This window comes from Colias eurytheme, chromosome 5 (assembly GCF_061535395.1).
Source record: "Colias eurytheme isolate Ceu_HAF_F1 chromosome 5, ilColEury1 Martin Lab GWU primary, whole genome shotgun sequence".
NCBI classification, from domain to species: domain Eukaryota; kingdom Metazoa; phylum Arthropoda; class Insecta; order Lepidoptera; family Pieridae; genus Colias; species Colias eurytheme.
The window spans coordinates 11,799,306-11,812,043 of record NC_142984.1 but is presented as its reverse complement, the minus strand read 5'-3'; the positions used below and the strand labels follow the sequence as shown (position 1 = coordinate 11,812,043).

General features: G+C 40.4%; 1 protein-coding gene across 4 annotated transcripts in view; it reads right to left on the bottom strand.

Annotated features, from left to right (window-relative positions):
- LOC149908694 (uncharacterized) overlaps positions 1 to 12,738 on the bottom strand; it is a 191,180-nt gene continuing 178,442 nt past the window's right edge. The window contains exons 9-22 of one of the 4 annotated variants that reach the window (XM_090102150.1): positions 12,303 to 12,408; positions 10,726 to 10,814; positions 10,337 to 10,471; positions 10,186 to 10,212; positions 9,117 to 9,164; positions 8,274 to 8,378; positions 8,148 to 8,192; positions 7,928 to 7,999; positions 4,251 to 4,277; positions 4,123 to 4,176; positions 3,895 to 3,921; positions 3,771 to 3,806; positions 3,455 to 3,589; positions 1 to 191 (exon numbers count right to left, since the gene is read on the bottom strand). In XM_090102150.1, the coding sequence (XP_089958276.1) occupies positions 111 to 191; positions 3,455 to 3,589; positions 3,771 to 3,806; positions 3,895 to 3,921; positions 4,123 to 4,176; positions 4,251 to 4,277; positions 7,928 to 7,999; positions 8,148 to 8,192; positions 8,274 to 8,378; positions 9,117 to 9,164; positions 10,186 to 10,212; positions 10,337 to 10,471; positions 10,726 to 10,814; positions 12,303 to 12,408 (987 nt within the window). In that variant the 3' untranslated portion in view covers positions 1 to 110. Of the gene's footprint in view, positions 192 to 3,454; positions 3,590 to 3,770; positions 3,807 to 3,894; positions 3,922 to 4,122; positions 4,177 to 4,250; positions 4,278 to 5,872; positions 6,396 to 7,927; positions 8,000 to 8,147; positions 8,193 to 8,273; positions 8,379 to 9,116; positions 9,165 to 10,185; positions 10,213 to 10,336; positions 10,472 to 10,725; positions 10,815 to 12,302; positions 12,409 to 12,738 lie in introns of those variants that run through there. The other 3 variants (XM_090102151.1, XM_090102152.1, XM_090102154.1) reach the window with 3 other exon arrangements.

Below are 12,738 nucleotides of genomic sequence, written 5' to 3'. Positions count from 1 at the left end.
AGCCAGGCGGCCGGTCAGCCAGGCGGCCGGTCAGCCAGGCGGCCGGTCAGCCAGGCGGCCGGTCAGCCAGGCGGCCGGTCAGCCAGGCGGCCGGTCAGCCAGGCGGCCGGTCAGGCCAGGCGGCCGGCGCGCAGCTCGTTGTCCCCGCGGTCCAGCTCCAGGCGGCGCCGCACCCACGCCAGCATCGCGTCCTGCCCGCACATCGTATGCTCAGTCTTATCGTATCGCGACCGATATCGTTAGGTATGTCTCTTTGAGTCAAAATAAAAACTATACAATAGTAATTTATTATATATATTATGTAGTTACTCAGTACCCACATAATATATTATTACCTCACATATAAAGGGTCTTTCATTAAGCACGGGTAGATGTTTTCGGCCTGTCGTGGCCACTTCCTGTGAGTGACATCTATAAAAAAAATATTTGAAATGTTAAGCCAATTATGCCATTTTACTATGGCAAGTAGGCACACATTATAAAATTTTACGATTACAATAAATGGGACAGTTTGGTGGGGAAATTGTATACTATTGATTGGGACTATTGTCCCAATCAATAGTATACAATTTCCCCATGTATTGGCTTATTATTATAAGCCAATACCTGAACGTTCAAGAAATGCTAGAATGGCGGAGAATATCGCCGTAGTCCATGGATATGTATAGCAAAACCTGAGGCAGGTGATTTCTTGCCGTGCCTAAGAACTTACGTTTCAAATTAGCGATTATTAGGTTGTTACACATTGAAGTTCCAGATCTAAAGAGGTAATCCACAATCGACTGATGCTGTAAATGCATATTTAACACAGGCCATCGATAAAATTCAACCAGATCTCACCACTTCTGTGAAATTGACTCAAAAAATGTACATACAGACACTTATTTTGATCATAAAGTTTTATCATTTGTGCCTGAATTTTTTCGTGTAACTTGGCATAGTAAAATGGCATAAGTTGCTGAACATTAAAATATATTTTTGATATAGTATGTCACTCACAGGAGGTAGCCACCACAGGCCGAAAATATCTACCTGTGCTTATTGAAAAACCCGTTATAACAGGGGTTCCCAATCTTTTTCAGCTCGCGGCGCAGTTTCATGTTAAGTTTTTGTCGCGGCGCCCTACCCACGCAAAAAATCTAAAAAAAAAAACACGATAAAGGTACGACGTAAGTAGGTAGTAGGTACCTATCGTCGTATCAAATTTAAAATCTTGTATGTCATTTTACGACGCTTTATTTTCATTTTTATGTTTCTTACCGATTCGAGCGCTCTAAAAAGGTACTCGCGAATATAAGCAGATCGATTCACGGCGCCCCTCTACACTTCCTACGGCGCACAGTTTGGGAACCCCTGCCATATAAGATATCCGATATCGATGGTTAGTAATTAGAAGTTAATATAGAAAACCCATTCTGTCGACTACGACACCGATCAATATTTTTATACTTACCCACTTAGGGAGCGGGCGTTCGGCGGGATTTCAGCATTCCAATCGCCGCACAAAAGTCAATCGAATACGAGCTCGTGATAAATAAAAGTGTGTGGCGACGGTGGACGCCAGCGAACCTGCGCTCAGTCGCGGCGCGGGTCGAGGGGCCCGTCGGGGTAGTCCTCGTAGTCGCGCGCGTGCTCCAGCTCGTCGTCGCGCGTGTCGTACTCGCCCGGCTCGTCCGCGTCCTCCGCCTCGCCGTCCGCGTCCTCGTGCGAGCCGTCCGGCCGCTCCTCGCGCGCCGCCTCCTGCCACACCGACAACTACCACCCGCTACTGCCCGCCACTCCTTCCGCCGACCCTCGTGCGTCCCGACCTACCGCTCTTCGCATTCTGTGCCACGGCCCTCGGGGAACTTTTCACTTTTTTGTCGATGCATCGACGTTCGACAATTATATATAATCGAGATAGTGATTCGATATTATTATTATTGCCGTCTGCGATTATGTACCCGTCGAATCGGAAGAGCGGCAGACGGAGGGGGCGGTAGCGTTATGAAGCGTGCGAGTTAGCGTTATAAAGTTTCTCAGTTAGTAGGGCGGTACGCATAATTCATGCTGCTCGATAATACCATAATTATAATATTATACAAAAATACAAAATACCTCTGTTTTCACAACAGTAAGGTAAAAGAGTATGGCCGCCAAAAATTGTACATTCAAGAAAAAAAAAATGTCCTTGTCATTTTATATAGCACCAAATTTTTTTATATAGTAATTATGGTAGTTTTTAAATAGTTTCAGCTTCACTATGTTATATTTATCATTATATTAATAATTTAAATTAATTTTGAGTGCCTTTAACAAGCTCAATATTATTTTTTTTGAAATGCTTATTTTCCTTTCCATACTAAAATCATGTGTCCCACTTAGTCATCTCACACTTTGAAGTCACAAAATTATGCAAAAATCTATTGATACCTGTAAAATTTTGGTATTTCTAAATTATTCTGTAAACTTGTGGATAGTTTTAACAAGTTCTAATAAAAATAACATAAAAGAAATTAATATAAAACTCACTTAAAACTATGTCTCACTTTTTTTCACGAATGATACTTCACGCACGGTTACCATAAAATAACACCCTAAATAACTAGATATCCAAGCCACAAAAATATTTTTAAGTAGGGGCAACACCGATTTACATGTTGGCCTACCTTTAGAAAAAAAATCGCCATTTTGTTACTGTAAAAGTTGATCGAAAGGTAGTCGGCATTTTTGTCCCAGAACATTTTAATAATTTTGAGTGAGAATTATGCAAGGTAAGAGTACAAATTTACTATATTATTTAAATTATGTGTGTAGCTTTAGTGTTCTAGTAACAAATCAAATTATGCGGCGTCTTATTACTACAATACTTTGGCGAATAAAGGCTTTTTAGGTTATGTCCAACCATATTTTTATTCACGAATGATACCATGTGTTACTATTGTGTTACGTAACATCCGTGAGCGGCTCTTATGGGTAGTACTCACTAGAGAATCTAAAGTTAAAAATTTACTTTTTTACATAAAGAGAACCCACTTCAAAAACTATCATGTTTCGGAAGTTAGTAACTTTTTTACTATAATAATTCGTATTCGTAATTAATATCATAAGTTGTGAATGATTCTTGCATTTGTAAGTATTATAGAAATACAAAATTTGAGAAATAAAACTTTTTCTTTAATATTTAAATTTGTTTTATTGAGTTTTAAAGTAATTTAATCAAATAATTTAATTAACAATATAAAACAGAAATGTAAAAAAAATCTCCTGCATTATTAGTTGTAATGTACACTAGGCTTAACAAAATCACGTATGTTACTATCAGTCACGTATGTTACGGTGTGTTACGATTTCACGACTGTTATTGTACAATATTTGGCGGCCATACTCAAAACCCCATTCGGAATTATAAAACATTAGGTATTAGGTTTCCCGAGTGAGTTCGCCACACTGTGCGGCCACAGGTTGCACGTACCTTGGAGGGCCGCCAGCCGCAGCCGGGCAGCGGCAGGCCGTCGGGCCCCAGCGGGCAGGGCGCGTCGAGGCCGGGCACGCCCTGCTCGCCGCGCTCGCCCTTGTCGCCCTTGCGCCCGCGCTTGCCGCTCGGCCCCTGCGGAGCGGACGGGCGTTACTGGGGTGTTGCCGGGGAAACGATGCAGTGTCGGGGTGCTTGTGTGCGTTAGTGTTAGTGCACGTGCGATGTGTCCGAGTGTCTCAGAAAGTTAGCGTTTTACCTTGTGCCGAAAGAGAAGAAAAGAGAGAATAATAATATCAACATTGAGATTGCTCACCGGTTCTCCTTTGTAACCTTTTTCACCCTTCGGCCCCTATATGGTTAAAGTTAAATTGATTAATCGTTTTATATAAAGAGAGTAATTCAGGTCGTATACAGTGATATCGTCCGCTCCGACTGACCTCCGTCCCGGGGATTCCGTCCGTTCCCTGAAATGAATAAGCTCTTGAATGATATCCTTAATTCTTAACGACCGAATATATTATGTATTTAAAAACGGTTAACTACGTATGTTCTGTATTGAGAAAATGATGACCGGTCTTAACCGACGGACGGCAGTTTTATAACGCTCGGATAATTTTAGCAATCCTGCGCGGAAGAAAAACCAAAATTGAATAATGTAAACGTACGGGAAGTCCCGGGTCACCGCGCTCGCCCTTGCCGCCCGGCTCTCCCTGTGCACCCTGTCGACAACCGTTTAATTACTTAAATCTGATTAATATTCAATTAAATATAATTAATTACACCCAATACTGACCTTCATACCGTCCAGGCCGGGCGGACCCTGCGAAATACACACTAATAAACGTCGATTCTCTTGGTGCATTGCATTGGTCGCGGCTGCCCACTATGCTCTACGTATTCACTTTAACGATGTAAGCAGAATATTGATATATCTAGAATCCTTTTGAAATTACTTGTGAAGCTTGAAAATTTTGGACTCAGAGAACAGTAACATGCTCATACGTTCGGGCTAACGTGCCATCGCCCACCATGCCAGAGACGGCGAGCGCTCGTCACATCTCGAAGAGAAGCGAAACGAGAAATAAGACAGGTCGGAAGAAAAAGACAAATATGCACGGCATGCAAATATTTATTTTCCTTGAAAATAATTTGTGAACAACAATATTTTATTCGCTCTCGAGGTTATGGTACAAATGACAACTTTCGATCTCATAAAAAAACTAAACTCCTTACTCTAATACATACACTTACACTAAACGAGACGAACAAAAGGGAAGTGGACCGGCGCGACGGAGCGATCACACGCTCGAGCCATAGTTACACTTTCCTCAGGCAGTCACACGCGGCATTCACCACTTATCTTAGCCTAGGCGATTCAATTTGTACATTCCTTTCGTTAGTAATACTTAAGTTTAACGTTTATGATAAAGACGATACCTTAGAAGAAATACATCGAGAGAGATAGGACACGAGTGAATATGCACGATTTAACATTAACATAGTAGGAGTGCGGACGGAGCGCGCGGGACACATTATGTACAGGGCGGGGGAGGGCGCTTTCTCGAGACCACTACTCTAGAAAGTATATTCACAAAACACGGGAGAAATGCTGTGACAGAAGTAGGAAATGATATGTAAGTAGAGAGAGACCCGAAGAGCGCACCCTCGCCCCCTTCGCAAGCAGAGAGCGCGCGCGGCATACTGCACAACGGGCTGCCACTACTGGCCACTCTATTTATTGTTTTTCATAGTTTCCTTCGATATATTATTATTATGCTTAAATAATTTCAATCTATTGCCCTGCTAATGAAACATTTGTTTAGTAATTTGGCGCGCACTCACTGATGACATTATTTACATATTATTAATTTATGCTAAAATTCGAATATAACATTCATTTTAAAGAAAGATACATTCACAATAACCTTATCGTTAAATTAGGCGAGTCGATAAATAGTTTTATAGATATGACTTAGCGATACAAAGTGACACGATAAAGGTAGAGATTGTCTAATCTAAAAATGAACGCCCCTCCACTGTGTTAACGCTCACATTCAAAGTACGTGTATAGACGCAATACACACAAATTTGGTCTGCCTCATTGGTCGTTCAGTCCTCCAGTCCCGTCCATGCCCGAACGACAGGACCAGTTGGCCAACTAGTGCATAAATGACGCGATGCACGACAGAACGGACGTGTCATTCCGTACATAGCGCGCTCTCCCCGCCATACAATGCTAGGCACCTGAACTGATCGCCCGATTAGTTGACAAATCAGTGCGCGAGTGTCAAAGTTTGCAGTAGAATCGACGCGCGCACACATATAAAGTGGTTCAATAATTATTTGTCCTCACACATTGAAACAATTAAGTTTAGTGGAGGGGCGTTCATTTTTAGATTAGACAATCTCTACTTATGAGGATAACAACTCCAAGAACATCTTGACACTCGTACATGGTAAATGGTAATATATCACAATATTCACAATTCCCTCGAAGCCTCGCGGGGCGCTAATGCATAAAGCTTATAGTAAAGATTCGGTCCACGGTAAAACTCTTAACCTCCTGTGATATTGATTTTATTTTACTAAAATGTCCCATGAAATATTTTGTGTCTCCAAATCAATTTTAGAGGCATAAATAATACAAACTATCGGTTCCCTATCATCGAGGTGCTTTATAAAAACGACAACACTTCCGTTCGAGTCGAGCGAAGGGCGTTCACACTCAATTTATACAAAACGGCACAAAGCTTAACGTAAATTACAATTCGATGTTTCGTGTAAAAATTGATTATCTTTATACAGAGTCAATAACACTTAGCACTAGACGGTAACATCTTACACTGGATCCAGGAGATAGGTACAATTTTACAATTTACAGCAGTCGGTGCCGCGGGCGCCACTACGTGAAGGCGAAGTGCTGCGCCCAGCCGCCTTCCTGCCACACACACACACACACCTCTGTTAGCACACCCCTCCCACACCGCTCTGCGACCCACCTCACATGTACTTAGCTCAGTATATTTTATAGTCTGTCCACTATAAGAATTGCTTTTTGATAGCTCGACAGGTGATACCAGAAGTGATGTCCAAAAGATTATCGATTGTCATACCATTCCGATTATAAATTCAAAATATTATCATAAATCGAATCAGGTACGTAAATAATAATTACAACGTAAACGTACTTATAAGATATGTGATAATAAGACCACATAATATCTATGCATTTTATGTTAAAACTGTGGTTAAAACTAAACTAAACTAATATTTTATTATTTATTGGTTTCTGTCTTACAATTTGTTTGTCTTTATGTTTAAATTACATAACATAATAGAAGAGTTTTTCTGTATCGGATATATTTTACAGAGTACTTCTATCGATTATTATAATCTATCGACCCATCATTGAATAATTCTGTGTAGACATCACTAAGTGGGCGGGGCCTGTCCATGAAGTACAATAATTATTTGTATGACATTTCAACATAGACAATACAATCCTTCATAGGCGTGGAGCTGTCAGAAAGCAAATAATATAATGGACAGAGTATAACATTGCTTTTACTCGCGTATACTGAATTTATTTAAAATTATAAGTGCAAGGGATTTGATTTTTTTTCGGATTTTTTAATATATTTCGTTATTCATGAGATTGAATCATTAACAGCTAATTATAGTCGTCATGTTTACGTACGCAACATGAATTTTGAATTACTATTTAAATCCATTACAAACCCGTAAGTACCTGTGATAAATACAATCATACGCTAAAATAGATGTTATAACATAAATGTGGGAGTCGCAGAACGGTATTTAACATGCTCATTAAACTAAATGCTACAGTTAGTGGATTAGTGTTGTTATGTCGAAGGAATCTAAAAGTCTACGTTTTATAAACTTTGTGTTCCACTCCATAGCCCTACGCAGACGAGCATGGTATCTAGCTCACCACACGCTACTAGATACATGCATTTTTATTTTGCAAATTAGTGAATGTACAGTGTAGGTGATTGCAACGCACATGAGTAATAAAATGTAGAGAGACAAAGCTTCATATAGCCGCGAAGATCGCACGTGTGGCCAATGGGTAGCTGTCAATGTCATCGCTTTTCGTACACCGTGAGATTGAGATTTGAAATAAACCAATTTTTTGTATCCTGCCTTTTCGCAATGATTTGCCAGATTATCACTTGCCAACCAACGTTTCGCCGATGTTTCACTTTGACAACTAACGATTAGCAAATTTTTGTATGACAACATTTCATTTGGTAGAATTATTATTAAGCGGATTATTATATGTATGTATTTTTGGCGAAAAGGCTGAGAACCACGATAACGATATTTTGTAAGAAAATAAAATTTATTTAGCTCTACCAAAATAGGTTAAAATTTTGTACGTTCATATGAAGCTTTATATCTTCACAGTTTGTCTGCTCATGTGGGGCAAAGTGGGACGAGAATACTTACGCGAGGCCCCGAGTCGCCGGGTCGACCGGGCTCCCCGGGCTCTCCGGGCTCGCCGGGTAGCCCCACGGGGCCCTGGAATAATTACACCTTTGTGTGAGGAATAATGTTTGAAACACATAAGTAAGAACATTTTTTTAATTAAATATGTTACCCGACTTTCACTATAATTATATTATTCTTTAATATTTTACTGACAGAAGAATAATTAATGAATACCAACCGGTAAACCCATCGGACCAGGATCTCCTTTTTCACCCCGTTCCCCCTGGAAAACATAGAGGTTTAATTTTATGAATGATCTTCAGTGAAATACATTTCCCTTGTAATGTGTACACCTGCGACGTACCGATTTCCCCCGAATGCCCGGGTCGCCTTTGTCGCCTTTGATGCCGGGCGGGCCCGCAACGCCGGGAGGCCCCGCGGGGCCCGGCGCGCCAGGGGGCCCCATCATCTGGAAAAGTGGAACGTGTGTTTTACTTTTTATCATTGCTTTTATATGCATTATGTAGTTACCGTTTTACACAAATTCCTAGCCCACCTGCAAATTAAGATGTTTAAAATAATTTATATGAAACAAATAAATATACATTATTTATATGAAACAAATAAATATACATTATTTATATGAAACAAATAAATATACAATGGTATTAGTAATACATAATTATGTCTATATTTACTTCACACGATAATAACACAAATGCCGCATTCCTTTGACTCGTGGCGCATTCGTACGAATCGTGCTCGGACGTTGTTTATACGACGTTCGACCCAACTACCCTCACTTTGCTAATAGTCGTTGACTAGCTGCGATTTGATATCAACTACCTACATCAATTGGGTAGCTGTGTAGAATCGCAGTACATTCTTATTACATTTTTTTTTATGCAATAGGGGGCAACAGAGCAGACGCGTCACCTGATGGTAAGTGCTCCACGTCGCCCATATGTACGCACAGTGCCAGAGACATTGTGAGTATGTTGCCGGCCTTTCAAGTAGGAATATGCTCTTTTCTTTCTTTTCTCTTATTACATTCAAACAAATATTTAACTCGGCCTCGCGTGTAATTTCTTATAGATGAAGAAGAATAATTATATTATGTTACTACTCAGAGAAATTTTGTAGGTAATGTTTTTGGCAATAAATATCTGTTTATTCGATATTTGAGAAAATATTAAAAATGACTTACTATTTCATGTCCATACAGCTCGTAGCCCGTGCCGTCTCCCTGTAAGTTCAACAGTGGGCATAAAGATTAACAGTTCCACATCACACCGCCAAGGCATATACTTTGATAATGTATTATAATATAACTACCTAAAGAAAACATTTATGACTCCTATGTAAGTACAGACGACTCAAACTACTTTGTTAACAAAATATGCATCATACTTCCCGTGTAGCAAACAGTAGCACATTATGTAGTACTAACCGATATCTTTGAAAATTCGTATTAATATACTTATTTACTTGAACATGAGTAGGTACTTCAGGATATTTGACATTCCATCTAGAGAGAGAAGCAATTCCCCTTTAATTATATTTAAAAATCAAAAGTAAAATCGTGATACTTATTAATAATGATTACTTTTATTTTTTTAGGCTTTTTATTAACAGTAGGCCTAGACAAACGTCATCGTCATTCGTTTTCTATATGTATAAATATTAAAAATATATAGTCCGGTACGGTCAATGCAGACTTTCGAAGTAACAAAATTCCTATCCAGCCGAAAACTGACGAAAGTTTATGACTTTTTGATAACGAAGTTACGAAGAGTTGCAAAAAGCTCAACCAACTGAAAATTGGTACAATTGTTTAAAATATAATTGAATATCAAAACTTCCCATCATTCCGGTACTTGGAAAAATAAATATTGGACAAAAGATGGTTTGCACCAAAATGGCAAAACCACCATAGTGGAAATAGAAGTTGTTAACATTCACAATCACTTATGTAGGACGGAATTGATTTTATAAACGTTTGCATTTTATGAATCTTTTGAAATTTTGAATGACTTCTTTGAATATCTCATAAAAAGTGGCTCTAATAAAAATATCTACAATTTTGGTCACAGGTGATATTTTCATGATAAAATTTACCGTTTCGGTGAAAATTGCGAAAAAATATTATTTGACAATATGTATTTCTTTCCAAGAACTTAAAAATGAAGGACCGCCTCTATTTGTCGTTGTCATTTTTCTAGGCCTGCTGGAGGGATGCAAATGAAAAAAGAAGAAAGAAAAGAGTCGATAGTTACTTGTCTTCGTCTCAGCTTTCTGTACTTCTAGTGTCCAACCGAAGGGCACCGCGCGCGCACCGCAACCAAAACAAGAGAGAGAAGGGCAATGTTAGTTGTGCTCAGCTGTTTCGTGACTACTGTGCTACGCTGCCGGTACGTGCGACCTTACCGAGTCTCCCTTGTCGCCTTTCTCCCCCTTGAGGCCGGGGTAGCCGGGCGGCCCGGGCAGCCCGGGGGCGCCCAACATGCCCGGGGATCCCATGTCACCGTAGTCTCCTTTCTCGCCCTTTGGACCCATCTCACCCTGTCATTTTAGGAAATATCATCATTTGTATTTGATTAATATTTCAGCAGATAATAAAATTCAGGATTATTGTGTTTGTTATTGCGCAAATAACGTATTTTACAAATGATGCTAATTATTTTAAGGTAATATTAAAAAAAAACATTATTAATTTTTGTATTGAAATAAAACGGGCTATTATATTGTTTTCCAAGTCTGCTGCTGCTACTGCTCTTGATTGCATTAGGTGCAATCAAGAGCAGTTTGAGACGTACTGGTTTGCCGGGCGGGCCGGGCACGCCCGCGTCTCCGGGGCGTCCGTCGAGGCCGGGCGGGCCGCGCGGGCCAGCCGCTCCCGCAGTTCCTGAATAGGCAATGACACGTAAGTTAACATCTAAATATCCAAATTAAAATTACAATTAGATTATTTGCATTTTACTTTTATCTTAATTTATTATGTTAATAAAAATTTTATTTGGAAATCAACGTTTGGCCCTGATTTGTACAAAATAATAAACAATTGTCAAGTCAGGATACGAATGATACGTTGAGAGTGATACTTCTTTTATGTACTTATTACAAACAGTGGGAATTCAACACTGTACTCTTATTAAAGTAAAGTTACCTGTGTCAATAAGCCTGTGCAATGCTGGCTGAGAGCCGCTCTCGCGTGACTCGTTACTAAGCACCTGAAGCTAGTTAGTCCTCACTTGTACCACAACCCAACTATCTACGTGTGATCAAAACTGTAAACTGGCGTTATAGTACTACTCAATATCATGCGGCGTGCGAGGCATGCGAACGATGCAATGAATAAGGAAATATATCTCGAAGGAAGGATGCAAAAATGATGAGACGAGAAGGACAGCTTGGAGTCGATTGATCAGCAGTTTTAGAAAGAGGTACACTGAGTAAAATATATTCAGAATATAAAAGAATAGTGGATAGTCTTCTCTGGTTTCGAAAGGCGAGCGTGCTGCGCGTGGGCAGAGTGGGCAGCGGATGAATAAGTATATTGTTGGGTTCTCTTTTCTATGTAGTGTTGCCAATTGTAATATAATAAGACATTCGTAAGCAACATAAGAGAATTTGAAAAATTATGAATTCCATCATAGTTTTTATTTTACTACAAGTATTATATTAGCAACACTCGTTTAATTTTGGCTTACCATACATGGATAAGTTATTTCTATTTTTAAGCAAAAGTGTATAATATTAAAATCGTTGTTATTTTGGTATCATAATAATCGATTACTAGAATGTTTGTATGAGCGGTAGCCATGTGTGGTGAGCCGTGGTCGGTGTGCGTGTGCTCGTGTGCTCGTGTGCTGTGCGTGTGCGTGTGGTGTGGTGCGCAGTGAGGGCGGTTACCCGCTTGCCGCGCTTGCCGCGTGCGCCGCGCTCGCCGGGCGGGCCGGGCGCGCCCGTCGCTCCCCGCTCGCCGCGCGCGCCCTCCGACCCTTCAACACACCCTGCCGTTACACACTACTACGCACTACGCCCTAGGCTACTTCTAGGCGGCGTGCGCGACATGGACGCATCGCCTTTACTTAAATTTGTCAACATTTTAATTATTATAGCGTCGAAACGAATAGGCGTGCGTCGATATCGTGCTCAATAATACTACTTAGCGGTATTCTATCTACTAAACTCTAAAGGAACGATTAATGAACAAATATTAGATTCCATAAATATCCAAATTAATTATAAGTATGTTAACCCCCATGAAGCTTCGTTTTAATGCGAACAAAATTTAAAAGCATTCCCAAATCCGAGCGTGAGCGACTAGCTACGGCGTCGTGTAGGAAGCGTGTCTGTCCCGGGGCGACATGCGGAGCTACGAGAGGGTTACCGGGCGGGCCGGGCGGGCCGGGCGGGCCCTCGATGATGCCGGTGGGGAACGCGTCGCCCTTCAGCGTCGTGGTGAAGCCGCGCTCGCCCTTGTCGCCTTTGTCGCCCTGAAACACGCCGCAGGCCAGGGCCACAGTTACACTCTCACATTACGTCTTATATACTTAGATTACTAAAATTTTGAATGAATGGCGTTGATTTACATTATAATTCCTTAAGTACTGTAGTTGGATGTTAATTATTGTGATGAAGCTGAAGAGGATCTTTAAAATAACAGTAACTATGATGAAGTTACATATTTTGAAAAAAATAATTGAAAGAATTGCATTATGTACCTACTCGTTGCCATACTTTTACTTAGTTTTGAAAGTGGAGGTCTTTTTAATTTTCCAGAGAAAATATGGTAAATGTACAGAAAGGGTTTGGGTACAGTTTTA